The 21,742-nt window shown below is 36.3% G+C and overlaps 1 protein-coding gene across 6 annotated transcripts in view; it reads right to left on the bottom strand.

Annotated features, from left to right (window-relative positions):
- The window catches only part of MPP7 (MAGUK p55 scaffold protein 7), a 313,879-nt gene that overhangs the window by 51,519 nt on the left and 240,618 nt on the right, over nt 1-21,742 (bottom strand). For 5 of the 6 annotated variants that reach the window (XM_035713379.2, XM_049100344.1, XM_049100348.1 and 2 more), the window contains one exon: nt 1,388-1,558. The exons of the other annotated variant lie outside the window; for it this stretch is intronic. In XM_035713379.2, the coding sequence (XP_035569272.1) occupies nt 1,388-1,558 (171 nt within the window). The remainder of the gene's footprint in view (nt 1-1,387; nt 1,559-21,742) is intronic. 6 annotated transcript variants of the gene reach the window in all.

Here is a 21,742-nt window from a genome sequence, read left to right as displayed (position 1 = left end):
GAGAAGCAGACCTTGGCTGAAGAGTAAAATATGCTATGGGATAGAAGACATGCTGCTAAGATGGGTACTGGGAAGGACAATGGGGTAGAGAGGAGCAGGAGGTCCAAGTACCCCCTGTGAGACACAAAAAGATTTAGAACCAGGGAATGCTTATATTCTCATTAGCCTATTCTACAGGGACCGAAAGCCAAGGCACTGAAGGCTCTTACAGTAAACATAGAAATCTATGGAGAATATTCCTCCAGGAGGTGTTGGCGGGGGGGCTTTCATATACATAGATTAGAAGGGGGCACTGTTAATATGGGAAACTCTGAAGTACATGTTTTTCTAAATAATCCCAATGATGTGAACATCTGATGATGCTAGAGATCACATCGGGTGTGGGAAACTGCATCATTTCTGTCTCATCACCACCATCCCTGTGCTGTAACCTTTCAAAGGACTCCACGTCAATAGAAGGGATGATTCTTTAGCTTTTCCACTTATTCTCATCCCCTAATGGTCATCTTCAGTTTATAAAGGAATAATCAATAAGAGACACTAAACTCCTTCATTTCTCTTTTCCTCCCCCCCACCCTCACCCCCAATTATCGGTTTTAATTACCTGTCACTAAATTTTTTAAAAAATGCAAACTGGGATGAGGTGAATGGAGTAACATGGAGGCTGTGACTGCGCATGTCTATGAAGTCTGGTCAGGACAGATGCTAGAATGTGAAAATGAGTCAAACCAGCCAATGTCTGTGGAAATCACTATATATATTTATTAACTACTTTAAGCAGTTTCATTAGTTAATGACTCTTCAGCTGTAAATATCCTAGTACTCTGCTGAAATAGTTTATTTCACTGAAGGCCTAAATGCCATAAGAAGCTTCTACTGTGGCTACTCCCTCAAAATGATTTAAAAGAAATTTGGGTTATATTAAAAAATATTTGTTTCTATTATTTAGTTACCCCAATTTACTTAACTTATTGAGACGTGTTTGCTATCCCCCCTCTTTCAGAGGTCCCACTAAAATGTCAATACCATTCTTCACATATGTCTTATGTCTCATGAATGCCATATGAGTACAAAAGACTGAAAATGTCTTTCATTTCATTTGGCTTGAAATCTTCAAGCACCATGCTCTTTGAAGTTAAATTCTTACTACCTCACTTGTTTTGTTGTTGTTGTTTAAAAGATTTTATTTGTTCATTCATGAGAGATAGAGAGGCAGAGACATAGGCAGAGGGAGAAGCAGGCTCCCCACAGGGAGTCCCATGTGAGACTCGATCCCAGGATCCTTGGATCATGATCCGACTCAAAGGCAGATGCTCAACCACTAAGCCACCCAAGTGCCCCACTATCTCGCTTGTTTTGTCAAAATTAACACAAAAGACACACTTACCAACCAGGACAACAAGTCTGTATTTTTCGTTCGTTTGCCGCCGATACGGTGTCACTTCCTCATATGTGGGCACATCAGCTGTGTCATACTGATCACTCTTCTTACATTCATACATGGACTTATTTGTTTTCTTATCTTTTCTACTAAGACGAAAACTTCTCCTAAAACCAGCTACAAGAAAAAACATTTTTTTTTAAAGAATGAGAACCAAAAAAAGAAACTCTCCAAGAAACAAAAATTTAAAAAATCCTCAAAGTGGGATTGGATTTTATGAAAGAGAATATTGTCACAAGTACATTTAGTAAGAGGAAATACAAAAATATTACACAATTCCATTAAAACAATCATTTTATAAGAGAATCATCAAACATTTATTTTATAGTTATAATAATATAAATTTTATTAGGTTCCAAGCCATAAAGAGTTTTTTCAGAAATCAGTGAGTAAAGAACCCACATAACAAAGCAAAATAAGCGGGAAATCATAATTTATTATGGACTGACTGAGCACAGTTGATAAACAAAAAGTTAAAAGCACTGTAAAAACATTTAAAATATAAATGACGAATTTTCTCATTCATAAATACTAGAATATTTTATAGTGCATTTTAAGCATAACCTAACAACATATCTGTGGCATAGACAAGCATCTATTGTTCAATAAAAAGGAAACTAAATTAGGGAGAGCTCAGTGTCAAACTCGCCTATACAGCCTGTCATGAAGAGCAAGCTCTTTTATAAGACTCCAGCAGGGGTAGTAAATGACCAAGTCCAGGTTCTTTTTCTCCTATGTAAAGTGTACGGTTTTATCATTTGAAGCCTAATGAAATTTGGAAATAAAATTCATAGTCTCAATTGCTATTTTAGGGAAAGACCATAATTGATATTAGCAGATGATATGGTCTTTCCCTAAAATAACTGTAAAAGCACTTCAACAGATTTGAATGCTTAAAGAGCCTTCTCCAGCTCATGGCTACCATTTAACATATGGGTTTAAAAAGCTGAGGCAAAGGTTCTTTGTCCCAGTCAACCCCAGTTTCATTCTGCTGGCTCTTCATGTCGCTGCATTGTATGATATTTATTTCCTTTCTAGGATAGTGGTGTTCATCATACACAGTATGATTTCATCCATACACACAGTATAAATTCAGTAATTTATTTGACCTAATCCTCAAAATTCAGACTTTAAGGAAAACAGTTCTGCTTATTGAAACATTATATATATTCATATATACCATATCCATGGTACAAAGAACATTTTAAGTATATAAAAATATGTTCTCTTGGAAAAGAATATTGATCAAATTTGATAAGTAGTAATTTTTAATAGAAGTATTTTACAATAAAATGCAAGAATATTAATACTGATGTATGTGAATTCTAGGGACCATAATGAAAAAGAATACTATCGCTGCATTTAAGAAATTAGAAGGATTCAAATAAAGGCCAATATTAAAAAACAATCAATGACCATGAAGTGATAGCACTCACTTTATGGATTCACAGTTTCATAAAAATCAGCCAAGATATTAAGAATGGGGTGATAAAAGATTCATCGGATAGTATATAGTGCTGTGGCCTCATTTTGAGGAGGTACTCAGATTATTTGAGAGACAGATTTACAAAGGATTTGAGCCGAGAGTTAATCACTCTAAAGCGCTCTTCTCAAAGGCAAAGAGGAAAAGGCAAACAGGACAAGGGATAAAACACTGGCTTTTCTCAGAGGAGGAGGAGATTCAGGGGAGCAAATGGAGAAATGTGCCAACTTGGCCCTAGGATGAAGAACACGTGTCAGTTCTAAAACCACCCGGGCAGGGAGAATTCAAACTACTTCTCTACAAAGGGTCATAGGAAAGCCTTTTATTATTTCTTGGTCTTTAGGATATTGGGAAAGACTCACGAGAACACAGGAAAAGGGTTCCCTGGCATGGGAGTCTTCTCAATGCCACAGCAGAAGTGGGGAGGATCCTTACAACCACTCCCAGGGCTCGAGCGCACTGCTTCTCAGACAACTTTCTCTCATCGATTTGCAGAAATGAGTTACACCATCTGACCCTGTCACCCGTGACTGCTGGCTCATTCTGGAATCCAGCTTAAGATGGCTTCTGGTTTAGCGTAGAAATTACACATTAGCTATTTTCACTCTTCAATGCTGGTATTTCATAGTGTTCTGATTTCAGGTTCCCATGGTTCTTGTCTCATGGAAGGCAATTAAAGTATAGGCAGGTAGAACTGGAAATTCCTTCACGGTTATTCCTTGTATGGAGGAGGGTTTTCCTCAAAGCACTATGGACTTACAGCCCAGGAATAAACCAAACCGGAACATAAATGCTTCATCCAAAGCAAATGAAGTCCAAAAGTGACAAATTTCTGAGCCATGAATCCCAGCTAAATCCTGGATTTCAGTGAAAGGGTTTACATTCTAATTGAATTTTTACAGTTCATGGAAGTTTTTGCTTTCATTATAAACAATAAAGAGATAGTGGGGTAAGAGTGAAGGTAATCAGATTTCTGATGTGAGCCTCTCTGGACATCAAAGATGGGGACTATGGAGCATAGGACGGTTTGGTGATATTAGTTATACTGTGCTTGGTACAGAATAGGTGCTTGATAAAAGTTTTATAAATTCAAGCAATTTAAAAAGGTAGGTGCCTGGGTGGCTCAGTAGGTTAAGCATCTGCCTTTGGCTCAGGTCATGATCCCAGGATCCTGGGATTGAGTCTGTTGGCTCCCTGCTACGTCTGCTTCTCCTTCTCTTCCTACCCCCTGCTCATGCTTGCCTTCTCTTATGCTCACTCTTTCTCTCAAAAAAATCTCTTTAGAAAAGGGCAATAACAAAACCCTACTTCATTCCTGTTTCATTTTCTTATTGTAAATTTCAACAAAGAAAACAGGGCACATTTGGTGTTTTCCATAAAAGAAAATTCTAAGAGGCAGACTTAATGACAAAACAGTGCATACACCAAGGCACAGAGCTGGAAAAAACCGTGGAGAACACTGGGCCCTCTCCATCCTTGCTCCCTGGCCACAGAGGATGCAGATGTGACTGCAGTTGCCCATGCACCATGACACGGTCCTGATCTCATTCAAGTCAGTTTTCCAGGTGGCAATGACTGAGCAAGTGGAATTCCCACCCACATGTAGTGAAGTGTCCTAACCCAGTACGCTCGCTTACAAAACAGAGGAAAAATGGCAGTCAGGTCACCACACCACCTCTAGTAGCAGGAGTACCAAATGTTAAAAACTGAGGACCAGGGGCCACTGGGTGGCTCAGTCTGTTAGGCATCTGACTCTTGGTTTCAGCTCAGGTTGTGATCTCAGGGTCATCGGAGCCAGCCCTGCTTCAGGCTCTGCGTTCAGCACAGAGTCTGCCTGAGATTCTTTCCCCTTCCCTCTGCTCTTCCCCCCCAATCATGTACTCTCTCTCTAAAATAAATATATAAAATCTTAAGAAAAAAAAATGAGGACCAGGGGTAGCTAGGTCTGACCCAGAGCAGCATCTAGATCCTGACACTTACCAGCTATAGGATTTGCCAACTTTTAGAAAACTTCTCTGTGGCTCATTTCTCAATTTTAAAATGAGGATTACAGTATCAACCTCATCAGGTTGTTAAGGATTAAATAAACAATTCATATAAAGCACTTGGCCCAGTATCGGGCATCCGGTAAATACCAACATAGATTAGGTACAGATTAGCACCTAATTGTCTCCAACTAACTATAAGTACCTGGAAGTCAGGACCATATACCTTCCTGTATTCCCAAGCACACAGTCTAGCAAGAAAGGGAAAAATAAGGGGCTTATTCATACTTTTTAATTAGCTGTTATAAATTAGCAGTATGTAAATATAAAGAGTATTTCATATTAAAATTAAAGCCAGATTTAAATGTTAAATATTAAAAGTACCCTATTAAAGTAGTAAAGCATTTTAAAGAAACACAGCAGAAAAATTGAGGATGCACTATCCTTTCACTCCCCCCATCCCCCCAGATACTCTTTCTAGGGATATATGTTATTTCTGGTACAATATTTAAATTTAAAGAGTATCCTTCTCTTATGTCTTCTTACTCTCCTGATCCACAGATACCTGTTTATGTTCCACATTTGTATCACCCATACACATAAATACACAAGATAAGCCTCCCTCACAAAAAAATAAATTCCCAGAGGAACCAATAAATGTGCCATTTGAGGTGGTTGAGGACTCTAATTTTCAACCCTGGGTCGCATTAATGAGCGATGTGCCGGCACACGCCTTCCTGAGTCTACGCTTAAAGGAGACTTAACTGTGTGTCAGGGAGAGGCAGTCCCTTCCCTCCGCTTTTATGTGGTTCTCTTCTTAAAAGGAAGATTTAAAGACATATCCTTAAACTGAAAATAAGCAAAGGGTTCGTTCAGGTAAACGTGAATAAATAACCTAGAATTTTACTTAATCCCAGTGCATTTTCAATGCTCCAGTCTTACCAAGAGCTGGCTTTAACAAAAAAACAAAACAAAACAAAAAACAAAGAAAAAGGGAGGGAAAAAGGAACAGCAACAAGACATTTGGACTAAGGCAACAGTTTTACACGAAATATATTTTTCCTTATATTTCACATTTTTGTAATTTATAATTGGCTCAAGATTTTTACTGACAGGCTTTTCCCAGTGAGCTTCCCCACAGCTGTTAGAGATTGTGTGTTCCCAAGGAACGACGCGTTTACATGATGACCATAGGAAAGTGACTCTACAGTAAGCCTGCAGCTGCAGGTCAGCCCCCTGATCACAAGGAGACACTTATACCCAATATTTTCGAGGAGAAATAATTTATGATCACTTGTTAACTCAGCATATGATTGCAAAGCTTTATTTAAAGTATTTTTTACTATCAAAGCAAAAGGTTGCTTGTTTTTTGCTCCGTATTTCAAGATTGCAGTAAATGTCCCTGAACATACCCTTTATTCCATGTCGCTGATTATTTCACAGGGAGACGCCGCCAGAGGCTTAGATTTTGTCCAAACACTTTTCAGATCAGTGAATGCCAGTGTACTTTTGCACAAGCAGAAAGCACAATGACCCCTGTTACCAGTCTCTCATAAGAAGACCTCTCATTACCTTGAAGTTTTCAGTGACTTGACAAGTGAAAAATTTTATGTCATTTCATCTTCACTGTTACTGGAGTTGACCCTTGTTTCATATTTATTACCCATCTGCATTTCTTATTACCTCTGTGATTTGCTGGTTAATGCATTTTGATCACTTTTTGATTAGGGTCTTCATAAATACATACACATACATGTGTCTTTTAAGGTCACAGCCCTTGGCCCTAATTTGTTGCCAACACTTTTAAGATTTTCAATTTTCCATTTTGAAGAAATTTAAAATGTTTATGTATCTGAGTCTGTTTCTTTTGTGATTTCTCCCACTGTTTTTTATGACTTTCCAATCCTTGAGTCTGATAAATAGTCACCTATATTTTCTTAAATTAAAAAAAATGGGTTGCACGGATTTAATTATTCTTTTTATCCCATCTGGAATTACTCAGCTGAGATCAAACTTGTGAGGTGAGGCTGTAACTTTATATTTTCATAAGTAATTAACCAGTGGTCCTAAAAATACTTCTTGAGCAATCCTTTCACTCCTTTATATTGACACATACTTTGTACTAAAGTACCAGATGGTTTATTATTATGTCATGACCCGCACCCCCCAAAAAACCCCCAAAACCCAGAAAGGTGATTCTTAGTATGAGTTTAGAGAATTCTCTTACTGATGATACCAATACTAAAAAAACAGAAGTCATGATGGTGGTACTTGATACATATTGAGAACTTACTAGGTCCAGACACCCCTCGAAGCCTTTATGTGGATTAATTCATTAATTCTCACAGCAACCCAATAAGGTAGGCAGAATGCTCCCTGGGTTTAAGTGGTTCTTCTTTTAGTAAAATAGTCAGAGAAGGACAAATACCATATGATTTCACTCATATGTGGAATTTAAGACACAAAACAGATGAACATGGAGAGGAAAAAAAGAGAGAGGCAAACCATAAAACAGACTGAAGGATAGAGAACAAACTAAGGGTTGATGGAGGGAGGTGGGGTGGGTGGGGGATGGGCTAGATGGAGGATGGGTGTTAAGAGGGCACCTGCGATGAGCACCATGTGTTTTATGTGATAAATCCCTAAATTCTACTCCTGAAACTAATATTAGCACTATATGTTAACTAACTGGAATTTAAGTAAAAACCCAAAACAAAACAAAACAAAAAAATTACCCAGGCTTTGGTTCAAATATTAAATGATGAAAGAAAAAAGCAAGTCTGAAATGTGACTCCAAATACATAGATGTGTAATAGAAAAAGCGATGAGCCTTTTATTATTTTATGAAATAAGCAAATAGAAAAAAAATAAAGGACCAGCAGTTTATCTTAGGGTTTAAAAATTATAAGCTCTTTTCTGTGGGAGACTTTTTTTTCAGATACAATCAAATACATTTTTTAATTCCTATATATTCAAGATGATGTGTAAAATATAAAAATGTGTAAAATATAAAAATATAAAAATGTGTAAAATATAAAAATATAAAAATAGTGTCTCTGCCTTCCAAAAGTTCCCAACCTACTAGGGGACACAGAAATATTCCCAAATACCAATTTAAGGGTTTTCACAACACAAGCTCATGACCAGAAACTAAGATTTTTAGGAAGTTCTGTAATTTAATACTGACATTTAAGTAAAAAAGTTAAACTTAGGAGTTGTGACTTGGTCATTTATAAAGCTACTGAACTACATTTTATTTATGTAACACCATTCACCCAAAGACTATAAATTTAACTCTTACATATGTAAATTAAGAATCATTTATTATTAAAATGAGCTTCATACTGTAGATAAGTATTCCTATACCTATCAATCCTGTAATTTCAAATGTTAGTGACGTTTTCAACAGTAAAAAAAAAAAAAAAAAAAACTTGAAGTACCCAACATAGATGTAAGTATGAGAATGATTAACTTACACTACACTTTTTCACATTTCAACTAAGAAATGAGGTTGAAGCCACTAAAATTATAACTCTAAAACTATACAGCACCATAAAATACATTTGGTATAATAAATGAAAAAAACAGAATACAATAGTCATACTTAGGAGTTTTACTTTTTTACTAATATAAAAGTTGGTATGGGTACAAAACTGTGCAAGAAAATGCATGAAAACAGAAAATGGTTCTGTTAGGGAGAGAGGACTGTGGGCAATTGTTATTGCTCTATTTCTCAAACTTTCCAGAATGTTAAATAATTTGAAATTTTTTTTTAAAAAGCCCACAAAACACATTATTCATAATATATGAACAACCGAACAAATGAAATCCACTACTGAAAGATATATTTGTGTGTCACATCAACACATAATACAAAATACATTTGACTATGTCTCAGAGGCAGGGTCTAGTCTTCTATATCTTGACATGATTATTGTAACAGACTACCTTTTTATAATCACAAGAGTTAAAAATAGCCAAATAATTAAAATATTAAAAAAGGAATAAAACTAAAAATAATGGAAAATGGTTTCTTAAAAAATGAGAATATAGTATAAGAACCAAAGATCAAAGGTCGAGAGTATCAAAGGTCAAGACAGATGGAGAAAAACAGAGTTTTGAAAATTTGTAACCAAACTAATAAAACTGGAATCTTTTTTAAAAACCATAAATTGTTATTTTATCCCATTGGCTCCCATAAGTAGGTAACTTCAGTGTGAATCTACAATGTAAATATTTATCATTGTAATAATGTTACTTTTTGTAAGACTTTAAGACCTTGAAGATGACATTTTATAAAAAACACATGATCATTTTATGAACAAATATCCCTTAACACAAAAGACCCTCCAACAGAGTCAAGGTGACTCATCACCAATACCAACACAGCCCCAAAAAACACACACGTTGAATGAGTGAAGTGACATCTGCCTTTCTGTTAATTCAAGGAAAATAAATACTACTAGGTTATCACCCACAATTTTTAAGTGGGACAGTTTCCATCTTTGGTTACATTTCTTTTATATAGCCAATTTGGTCCAATAACATCAGATATTATATATTTTCAGTGTTTTTAATAATAATAAGCTTTTAATGTTTAAATGTTATAGACGTCTGTAGATGGGAAAAGCAGCATCTCAGGGAAATTGTTTGAATCCTAAAATAGCAATATTGATCGCAGGCACTTCAAAAGTTAGAGACTGATGGAAGGATCCACTCTAAAGTTCCTGATTTTTGTAAAAAATACATTTATTTGATACCAACACAATCAAGAAAACTGCTTACTTCCTTAAAAGGAGATAAAAATAAACATTTCAATTCTTGTTTCTCTCCTTAAATACATGAAAAGGTGGATTCTTTTCTTAACTTGGGAAAACTACTGTACATTGTATGAAAATCATTTTTTGCATTTTAAAACACTGGATTAATTTGACAAAGCTAATATTTAATAGTTCAGTAGGTATCTTAGTTATAAGACAAAATATGTTAATGTAAATGAATTTTGTAAGAAGATTAAAAAATTCATGTGGACATTAATAAAAACTAAGCAGCTGGAAGTTATTATACAGTGTCAGGCTCCTGCCAACAAAACATTGAAAATTTCCATTAAAATAAACATTTTTCAACATAACACCAAAGTTGCTATAATGATATAAATCATAACTGACATGTAAAGTGTATGTAAATATGGTCCTAAGACAATTATTATTGAAATAATGCTTCCATAATACACCAATCATAAAATTGTTCCGAAGACAATTAAGGATAATTAAGGCCAAACAAATTAGCAGATAATAATCTTTGGAGGAGGTTTAAACTGAAAATAAATGCCAGTACAAAACTTTAAGAGTAACAGAGATCTGAAGAAGTGGGTTAGTCAGCTTCTTGCATTCATCTTATAAAAACACTCTCAGGGGGAAAAAATCATCAAAGACACATGAAAATTATTGTGGATTACATTAACCAACTTTACATATGTTAATTTTGGTATAAAGTGGAACAAGGTTTTTAAACAAACACATAATCCATCTCTGGAATGTTACAGTTTAAAATTGCTCTCAATAAAACTTAAAGAAATGCTGAAATGCCCTAAATACCCTTGAATCACTCAGCTCATCTCAAGCTAAAAATAAAAATAGAAACTCAAAGTGCCTAATGAAATCATGGGAGCTAATATATCAATATGCAATTTCCAAGAAAAAAATTACTTAGGTCCTAAAAAGTTTTTCTGATACCACTGACAATTTTTTAAAGCACAGCACAGTATTACCATAAAAAAGGAGAAACCATATGAGAATTTAATTTTCTGCCAGTCAGCTAATAAAGAAATGAGTTTTTACTTACACTTTCAAAATTATGAGAAAATACAGTATGCACACATAAAATTAAATATAAAAATATAGTTCTAAAAAGAGGGGAAAATTGGATTTAAAATTTTTAATATATTTTTTAAATTTGAGCCTATGCAACCAAAAAATTCTCCAAGCAGGAATGGTTTCTTTCTGTCAGAGAAAATATTTCCAAGTAGTATTCCAGACATGTTGAGATTATGCAGAGTTCTTGTTCAAGAAAGAAGCTCTACCATTTTTTAAAGAATGCTTCTAAATGTTCTTTTTGTATAAATTTTACTTTTGGGGAGAATATTAAGGCACTATTTTTTTGACATAGCTGTCCTTACCTACAAAACATGCTTTAATAATTCAATAATAGGGCAAAAAGGAATTTTTACTAGGTTTATAAAATAGTGCAACTTGTTGAGAATCAATGGTGCTCACACATAAAAAGAAGAAAAAGGATTAGAAAAAAACACACAGAAGTAGAGATAGATAAATACATTTAAAAGAACAGCAAATGGGGCAGCCTGGGTGGCTCAGTGGCTTAGTGCCACCTTCAGCCTAGGGTATGATCCTGGAAACCTTGGATTGAGTCCCACATCAGGCTCCCTGCATGGGGCCTGCTTCTCCCTCTGCCCCTTTCTCTCTCTCTCTCTTTCTCTCTCTCTGTCTCTCATGAATAAATAAATAAAATCTTTAAAAAAAAAAAAGAAAAGCAAATGGACAGTTTTGTTTATATTGAACTTCATGGTAAACAACTTCAATTAAATAAAAAGAACAGTCTAAACTTACATAAGTCCCAAAACTGATCTTGTTTTAAAAGAATGCATGAAGTACTCCAGCAAATGCAGAGGTGAAGAAATTGATGAGTTTTCAGGAAACCATTTGCAAGAAATTATGTTTGAAGACACATGCCTGATAAGCAGTTGTTCATTGATTATAACAAGATTTCAATACTGAATTAACCCAAGGAAAAACATTCTGTAATTTTTATCAATGTAAAAAGGAAATATTCTTCATTTAAACTACTTTGTACTGCATTAGAAAGGAGAGAATCCTCAAAGCTGGCTATTATACTATTGAGAAACAATTGCCCTTTGGAAGCCAACACACACACACATGCATGCACACACGCACTCCCATCACATCATCCACCAGAGCTAAATGAAATTTTCAAGAGCTCATGGAAGGAAATGAATTATTCCTAATAATTCATATATTTATATAACTATAAAAGGCCTGGTAAATAGGCAACTCTTAACTTAGAGAGATTCAACTTTAAAAGGTCCAGTTTGGGGATCCCTGGGTGGTGCAGCGGTTTGGCGCCTGCCTTTGGCCCAGGGCGCGATCCTGGAGACCCGGGATCGAATCCCACGTCGGGCTCCCGGTGCATGGAGCCTGCTTCTCCCTCTGCCTATGTCTGTCTCTCAATCTCTCTCTCTCTCTCTCTCTCTCTCTGTGACTATCATAAATAAATAAAGATCTTAAAATAAATAAATAAATAAATAAATAAAAATAAAAAAATAAAAGGTCCAGTTTGTGTACTTCATATTTACAGCATACTATCAATTTATCTTCATATCATTGTCATAAAATTTTATGCAATTAACACAACTTACAGTGCCCACTCGGTGAGCTTTTCCTTCCTTCCAATAATAACAGCCCAATCTCTTTTATTGATGAACAAAGCCCTAAGAAACGTGGTGTGTTACACATCAGTAAGAATCATACTAACGCAGTATACATTCATATTGATTAAATATGGTTTTATGATATAATTTTTATATGAATAGACATTCAATTCTTGGGATATTACAATTTTATTTCTTTTGAAAGAGTTGAATTAGATCATTTTGACATGGGATGTCAAAAATGTAATGGTCATGAGGTTAAGGGCTATTTATGTATGCTATTTTATGCTTGATTTTATGCACATCAAAGAAAGTGAAATTCATCAAATGTATTCACTGAGCTACTGGTCTGATTTAGATCAACAGTGGTTGTGCATCTACCAGGAGATCCTGGGCAGCCCCATTTTTGATCCAAGGGTACTGTGCCTGTAGGATACTTCAGTTTTTCCTTTCCTTCTGTGGACTCAGGAGATACAGAATGTGAAGGTGGATGAGGGGCAAGGGTAAGGTTCTAAAATATGCCAGAGTCTCAGAAATTCTTCTTAGTAGTCCTTGGAAAAGGACTCCCTCCCACGAGAGGGCTAAATTTCTGGAAACTCCCTTGACTATTTTCCAGGGCTTTCCTAAAACTGGATAAGGGTGCCAAGGGCTGAGGATGGATATAGACACATCCTGTGTATGTGGATAGTCTTTAAAATCAGTGGCCATACAACGTATGTGTGAACAATAGTGGTATCTATTGGGATTTGATGTACACCAGGATACTATGGTCATTTGTATGATATGCAGAAAGTGACTAAAATGTTACAAAATTATTTTTGTTGACTTGCACTATTTAAATTACTTCTTTTAGTAAGAGAAGAAATTGATGTGAAAGACAGTATCAAATCTCCAAAGGGCAAATATTTCTTCAATGCAATAATTACCATAGACATACTTAGTGTAGGAGAATATGACAGTTAATCTTATGTGCCAACACGGCTGGGCCATAGTGCTCAGATATTTGGTCAAACGTTATTCCAGATGTTTCTGTGAAGGCATTTTTTGAATGAGATTAACCTTTTACATCAGTGAACTTTGAATAAAGCAGATTACCCCCTAGAATGTGGGTGGGCCTCATCTAATCAGTTGAAGAGAAAAAAGTTAATCTCCTCTGCAAAGGAAGGAATTCTGCCAGCAGATTGCCTTTGAACTCATCCCTGGGTCTCTAGCCTGATGGCCTAACCTGCAGATTTTCTTATGAAGCCTCCACAATCATGTGAGCCAACACCTTAGATTGTGTGTGTGGGTATGGATGTGTGTGCACGGTTGCCTGACTAATACAGAGATTAGGAGGGAAATGTTAAAATCTTAGAATAACTAGCATTTCCTAGTTAGTGTAGAAATACTGTAACATTTTAACATCTCTTAGAACAGAGATCAATAAAAAAATCAATTAAAAACAAATTTTTATTCTTTTGAGAGGATCAACAAGACTGGGAAACCTTTAACATAAATGAACCAATAAAAAAAGAGAAGACCTAAATTATTTAGGAATGAAAGAGGGCACTGTTACCAAGAAGAAATAAATGGATTATAAGCGAATATATAAACAGTTGGATGCCAACAAATTAGATAATCTAAATGAAAGAGACAAAGTACTAGAGATGTACTTACTAAAATTGAGAATCTGAACAAACCTTTAACAAGTAAAGAGATTGAATGAGTAGTTAAAAAACTTCCCATAAAGAAAAGCCTTGGAATAGATGGCTTCACCAGTGAATTCTAGCAAATGTTTAGAAAACAATGAACACAAAGTTTACAAATGCTTTCAAAAAGTGTAGGAAATGCCTCCCACCCCATCTTTTGAGACCAGTATTATTCTGATACCAAAATCAGACAAAGATATCACTAGAAAAAAAGAGAATCTGCACCCCAATTATGTCTATTCCTCAAATACTAGTGACCCAAATTCAGCAACATATATAAAAGATTAGTTATCGGGTTTTAGTAGATGCCTTTCATCAGGTTGAGGAAATTCCCTTCTTTTTTTTTTTTAAATGTTTATTTATTTATGATAGTCACAGAGAGAGAAAGAGAGAGAGGCAGAGACACAGGCAGAGGGAGAAGCAGGCTCCATGCACCGGAAGCCCGATGTGGGATTCGATCCCGGGTCTCCAGGATCGCGCCCTGGGCCAAAGGCAGGCGCCAAACCCCTGCGCCACCCAGGGATCCCAGGAAATTCCCTTCTATTCTTAGGTTAAGTTTTTATCACCAAAGGATTTTGTCAAATGCTTTTCAATGTAACTAAGCTGCCAACTGTTCATCAAGGTTGCTGGTAACTTCCACACTGCTAAATCAAAGTCAGTTCTCTTTCCTCATCTTATTTGATCACTCTTTCCCTTCCTAAAACTTTACTTTTATTGGCTCCTAGAAGAATCATATCTCTGAGTGTATTTCCTTACTTCTCTCTCGGTTATTTTCTTGCCCAAATCTACATCCATTCTATGGTGATCTCATTCAGCTTCCTGACTTTACATTTGACCTAACTTTGACCACTTCTAAATCAATGGCCTGAACTCAAAGCTGCCTATCCAGTTCCCTATTTAATACCTCTACACGAGTATTGCAAACTCAGGGGACCCCAACCACCATCCTTGTGTTCCTCCACCCCAAACTTATGCTCCATGGTCTCTCCCATCTCAGGAAATGGTGACTCTGCCCTTGTAGTTACTAAGTCCAAAAATGGCACTTTCATCCTTGATTCTCTAACCTGTCTCAAAATCTTGTCAGTCTTACTCTTAAACTGTATTCAGAATTCCATGTCTTATCCCTACCTCCACAGAGAATATTTTGTTTCAAGCCACAGTCATTTCTTGCTTGGATTCCCACATAGCTCTCCTTGTTTCTGCCCTTGCTCCCTTATCCCTTCTCAACAGACCAGCCGAGTGATCCTTAAAAATGTCAGGTCATGTCATTGCTCTGCTCAGAACGCTTCAATGATTTCCAATCCCACAATATTAAAAGCCAAAGAACCCACTTAATCCCTTCCTCTCCACAACCATTCTGTTATGCTGCCAACCTCAAGTCCTGTCAACTCCTCCCTTGTTCACACTGGTCTTCTTCCTGACCCTCGGAGGCCCTGGAGTCCTGTCTCAGGATCTTTGCACATGCCTGTCCCACTCCCTGGAATTCTCGTCCCCCATGAGGCTCCTTTTCAGGTTTTTGCTCAAACACAACCATTTCAAAGAGGCCTTCCTGAATGTCCCATTTCCCTATCTCCTCCATCGTCCTATTCTTGTTTTACTTCATAGCACTTATTACCACCTAAGATATTACATTATTTATTTAGTTGTTAGTCCAAACCTACCCGCAATATGGAAGCTCTATGAAAGGGTATTTGTTTTGATCTCTTTGAAACTCAAATGTCTAGAGCAGCCTAGGACATAATAAACATTCAATAAATTTTAGGAAAAAATCCAGAAATATCAATGTAAGACCAGAAGAAACTGCTAGCCAGAGCTAAAATGGTTGTCTCTTGAGGGAAGAGGTGGGACTAGAGGGGAAAAGGGAAAGGTACACTTGTTTTGGGTTGCAAGACTTGCAAATACTATTTAACTTTTCAAACAAGTTATTAAATAGAACCATATGAAATTGCTGATGTTCTGTTGTTTTCTGACCCACAAAACAGGATTATGTAACAATTTCATAGGCTTAACCTCATGCATGTTATTTTAGTAAAAATTTTTAAAATTAAAATTATCTTTAAAAATTTTATTTTGGGGAATACAGGAGAAAACTCAGAAGACAAAGGAAACAATTCACAAATTTGGCAATGTAAACTTATAAATATCTACATGCTTTGAGTCTTGGAATGGAAAAAGGCAAAACCCAACCAAAACATCAGAAAAAAATGTGTGCAGCAGAGAGAGGGCTAATATTTATGGCACAGAAAGAGCTCATAAAACTAACAAGAGACAAATAAAGAGCTTGACAGAAAAAAAGGCAAAGATACAATTAGTTGAGGGGAGAAAAAAAAGAAGAAAAACAAAAAGTCACAGCATTACTCACAGTATATTGTAAGATGTTTACCAAATAATCCTTCTACCATAAAACCACCTATCATTTGTGTTAGCATATTACTTATGAGATCTCTTCTAAAAATCCACTCTTAACTACAGAGAACAAACCAATGGTTACCAGAGGGGAGGTGGAAGGGGCAATGGGTGAAAAAGGTGATGGGGACTAAGCAGGGCACTTGCTGTCATGAGCACAGGATGATGTATGGGAGTGGTGAACCACTGTATTGTATGACTGAAACTATTATTACATTGTATGTTACTAGCTGGAATTTAAATAAAAACTTAAAAAGTAAATAAAAATAAATAAATAAAAATCCACGAAATCTATAAGCATTTTGAGGATTTGGCTTTTTGAGGAAAAACTGAATTCCACGTAACAAATTGTTCAATGTATTTGCAACAAAGTTACAAAATAATTGTATAAAAATAATAATATAAGTTATATATAAAAAAACAGAATATGATCAAACTTGTTTTATTCTACAAGAGACAGTTTCAAATCTGTGGTCCTTAGTTTGAATTGTTTCTTTAAAAGAAGAAACTTATCAGAAACATGGTTAGTTTATGAATCCTATTCTTTCATAGTCTTTTTTAAAACAAAGTTTTTTTGTTCTATGCTTCTCTTCTCAGGCATCTTACTAGACTCCCTTAACTCTTTTAACTTCTAGCTAAGTGAACATTGCGGTGTGTGAACCTACTGGAGTCCTCTGTCGCATGTGTCAAGAATAAACACTTAGGCCAGAATGAAATGTCATGAGGCACATACATTAAAACACACTAACCATGTTTTTCCTTTTGCCATAGGAAAAGATAATTTTCTCTAAGAGTGAAAGTTGAATGGGGAGGATAGCTATAATCTGTACTGAGGGCCTGCAAACTCAAAAGCTTATGGAAGCCAGACAGGTTGAAAAATCTTAAATTGCCTTACACAAATCCATTTCGCACAAGAGTCAGTCCTCAAAGAAACAGCTTCTCCCATAGGTCTTAAATACACTTTGGCCACTTTCATTTCTCTACATAGGAGAACATGGAGACCCAAGAAATACTTCACTGTTACAATACAAACACCAACACAGCTGTTAGGAGAATGTCTACTGGCCCCACCTCAGCCCTGGCAAGATAATGAGTGGTGAAGATTGTGTGGAACCAGACATCTTGAGTTATATTTCCAGAGTCAGCTGTCACTCAACTCCAATTGTCAGTAACATCAGGGAACCAGGGCCTAGTTTAGTCAAATCTTTTGTCAAAGGGGTCAGAAATTTTTATATAAAATTTCTCAATTTTGTGGGACTAACAAAAATAAGTCTTTTATCCAAACATGGCCTGAAGATTGTCTGTTGTGCCACCAGGCTGTATACGATTCATGACAGATGGTGCCCTATTTCATCTGTAATTGAGTGGTGTAGTATGGTCTCCTGGAAGCACAAAGCTCTGCCTATTCCAAAACATTATTATGGGTCCTGAGGTATCCACAGGCTTAATCTCATCTGCTAATGCTAAGTTCTTGAATCTAAAGCACCCTTACAGTCTCACCTCCACCCAATCTAGTCTGCTTTGGGGCTTTGTTCAACTAATTACTTCTGATTTTATGACATTCAATTCTTGGAGTAACTCCTGGATGGCTCAGTGAGTTAAGCATCTGACTCGATTTCAGCTCAGGTCATGATCTCAGGGTTGTGAGGTGGAGCTCCATGTTAGGCTCAACGGCTGGGCATGGAGCCTGCTTAGGAGTCTCCCCCTTGCCCCCTGACCCTGCACCCCACCCCTACTCACTCTAAAAACCACAAAAAAAAAAATCATGAAGACATTCAATCCTTTACCATCAGCTCCACCATCTCTGTCTACAGAATGGATCCCATTTTCCTCTCTCACTAAAACATTTCTACTCTCAACTATAAACATGGCTTTGAACTTAACTGCTATCTTTCTTTCCCCATCCACTCTTACTCCTTGACACCTGGCAATTTGGCTTCCAGTAAAGCTCTTTCTCAGAGTCATCAGTGACTCCAGATATCAACGAAGTTCTTGCCAGCTCCAATGGCATTTCATCCAGAACTCATTCTCCTACAGTTTGTCGCCCTCCAGGAAGCCAGCCCATATTGTGGTCTCAGGGTTCCAGAGTGCAACAAAGTAACAAAGAGAACATACATCCCCTCACCCAAACTCAAACATGCCTTGTGCTCTGCAACAGGCACCTCTCTCCATGTTACTGCTTCTTCCTTCATGCCCTGCTGTTAAACTAGAATTCCACCTAGGCTTTGGTGCCGGGTTTGAATGTCATTCCTTGTGGGACTAGGTCCTTCAGTGCCTCACAGGTTGGGAGGTCATCTGCTCAGCCTCTGAATTATAGCATTTTATGTGACTCTCATCAGATACTGCTTTATGCCACAGCTTTTCACTGGATGGATATACTTGCCATCTGACTAAGTATACGCCCTGCCTGAAGTCAGGCAGAGTCAGTACCTCTTCATTTTGGAGAGACAGAAGCCTGTAGTAAAGTCTGCCCATCTCTTCACATCTCCCTGAAGCCAAGCTCTTGGGCAGGAGCCTCCCACATTATGCTGGCTTGGCCATGAGACTGGTTTGGGCCAATGCGATGTTGGCAGACATGATGTGAGCAGAGGATTCGTTAGTATCAATATACTGGAGATCATTTTTTCTGTTGCTCTCTGGAACCCTGAGATGCTTCATGGGCTAGCTTACTGGAGAATGAGAAATTACAGGAAACAGAAACACGTTTGTCCTGCTGAGCATCCCAGTCCTCAGACCAACCAGAGCCCAGCCCAAACCACCAGACCGCAAAGGTTCACCAAGCTGACACAGACCAGAGGAGCCACTCAGCTGACCACAGAATCAGAAGAAACACTTGCTCCTTGAAGCCACTAAAGTTTCTGAGGGTGTAAGCAGAGGTGTTAATTGATATACAGAGTATCTGGCACACTGTATTGTTCAGAAATGAGTAAGGAATTAATGGAATTTTAACCTCTCTTTGATCATCCAATCGCAGTTTTTCTAGTCTAAAAACTGGAATACTCTAGATTTTTACACGGAGTTTTGTAAAATGAAAAAATGTAGCATCTGGAAAGCTTCTTAAATAACAGCACAAAAGCACACTATGAATTCCTTTATGTCCAACCCACTGAGCCTGTTTAACTTAAAGATTCATGCTACCCCCCACTGAACATCAGAACATGCTAATGCAAATATGCTCATTTAAGATCAAACAATAAAATGGTTTTGAAGAAAGCAACAGAAAGAAAGAAATCCTCTTCTGTGACCAATTGCTCACCTATATAGGTTCCACTGTTGTTACCAGCATATTCAGCATCTTCTGGATGGAGTGTAAAAGCATACAGAACAAAAAGCCAAGAAATAAAGCAGAACAGTTAGAAGCCCAGCCACAGATGCAAAAAAATAATAAAATAAAATAAATTACTTAAAACAATTACGTAAAGCACAGCATAGAACAGCCCTCACAATGCCACTCTTAAACATAAAACGTTTTGTTTTATATTTAAGTTTAAAGTAATGTTTTAAAACATCATGCAATTCAGTTTTCAACCTCCTTCAGAGGTTCCTTGATGCAGTTTCAAGAAAATTATAAAAGATCTGCCTACGATGTTTATACTTTCCACAGTTAAGAAAATTACAACACTTGATCCCCAAAGTAAATTTATTTTTGTAAATCAGGCTCTTTGATAATATGTAAATGTAGCACTTACTTTGGCTCACTGGATTAGACAGAAAGGTTAAGATTAAGATACATCCTTTCTTTTGATAGGAAGAAATTCTGTGTTGGAAAGGAATAAAGGCATACTATTTCCATTTTTATTTGAATTTTAACAAATGAATAGATGAAAACATTTTAAAACAAGTGATGGGTTAATTATTTCTTGGAATTAAATGAATACTGGGTTATACATATCTTAAAAATATAGTTGACCTAGTGAGTACTTGTTACTTTTAGGCCTCTTATCTTCACATAAATATGGAACTAATAGCACAGCTTGTGCAGGTATGAAATAGTTGAGAAGACTCCTCTGACATCCTTATTTTAAGATAAGGATGTCAATATATTTGAATAACACTGAGACTATTGACAGGAACAAAAACATAATGTACTATTTCAGACTACTCTCTGTATTTCTGCTATAGGAAGCAAAAAATAGTATAGATCTCAGAGTCCAACCATGATTTTTGGTACTGTAACATCAAGATGGAAGTTCAGATGCACAATATCTTCTATAAACCACTTGCTATACTCAATTTAATCCACACATATGTGTACTAAATAAAATTAATAGACTATGGCAGGGAAGCTTTTATACATGTACCTTTAGTTTCCTCTGAGAAGCACAAAGAAAATGAGAAAGGAAATGATTAAATGTGCAGAAAATACAATTAAAGTAGAAAGAAGATGCACAGGATGGAGAAAAAAAAATCCACCTACCACACTCAACTGTTTCCTCATCTTAGAAAAGCCAAAAGGGGAAAAAATGTATTTTAAATATTTCAAAATTATTAGTCAACAAATAAACAGAATTCATGAAAAACTACATTTTAGATTGCACCGTAATCCTGATCTGAAAAGAATGTGTTTACTAAAGCAGGAAAAGCACAAAGCCACCATGTAGCTTATTAAATGCCCAAATGGGAAAAATAATGAGGAAAAAACTTTTTTTTTTTTCAAAATAATACCTTCAAAGGGGAATTATTTTCAGTGGACATTGGTTTGTAAACAAATCTGTTTAACACTTAGTATACATACTTATAAATAATCCTTAAAATGCCCTTAAACTGTCTAAAAACCTTGTAATTTTAACAATATTATCAACTTATTACACATAGGAAGTGAGTCAGGCAGCCCTTTGCTTCATTCTGGCTGTAGTATTTGATAAAAGATATTGGAAAAGATCATTCTAAAAAATACTTGTTACTAATAGGACAGAAATTTAAGAGTTCCGTTTGCCTTTAGATACTCACCTTCAGTTAAAGGTGGAAAAAGAATTGGAAATTTAATAGAAGCAAAATCAAACCATAAGTCAAGGTGGAACATATTTCGCTATGAGACCTTGTAGAATGAACAGGCCTGGTGAGGACACTTCTTGGCTCACTTTTCTCTCCCAACTACAGAGTGGCAAGTCAAAGAAAACACTTAGGAGAGAGTGTGCACCACTGTGTTTTTATTTTCCAAATACCTATGGGTTCTCCAACTGTATTGGTTCTACTTGAACAGAATTCACAAAAGTGACAAGCAAATCATTATTACTCAGGCTTGGATTGGGAGTCATCCAAGTTGTGAGTTTA

Source organism: Canis lupus, chromosome 2 (assembly GCF_003254725.2).
Source record: "Canis lupus dingo isolate Sandy chromosome 2, ASM325472v2, whole genome shotgun sequence".
Taxonomy (NCBI): Eukaryota; Metazoa; Chordata; class Mammalia; order Carnivora; family Canidae; genus Canis; species Canis lupus.
This window is presented reverse-complemented; position numbering and strand designations above follow the sequence as displayed.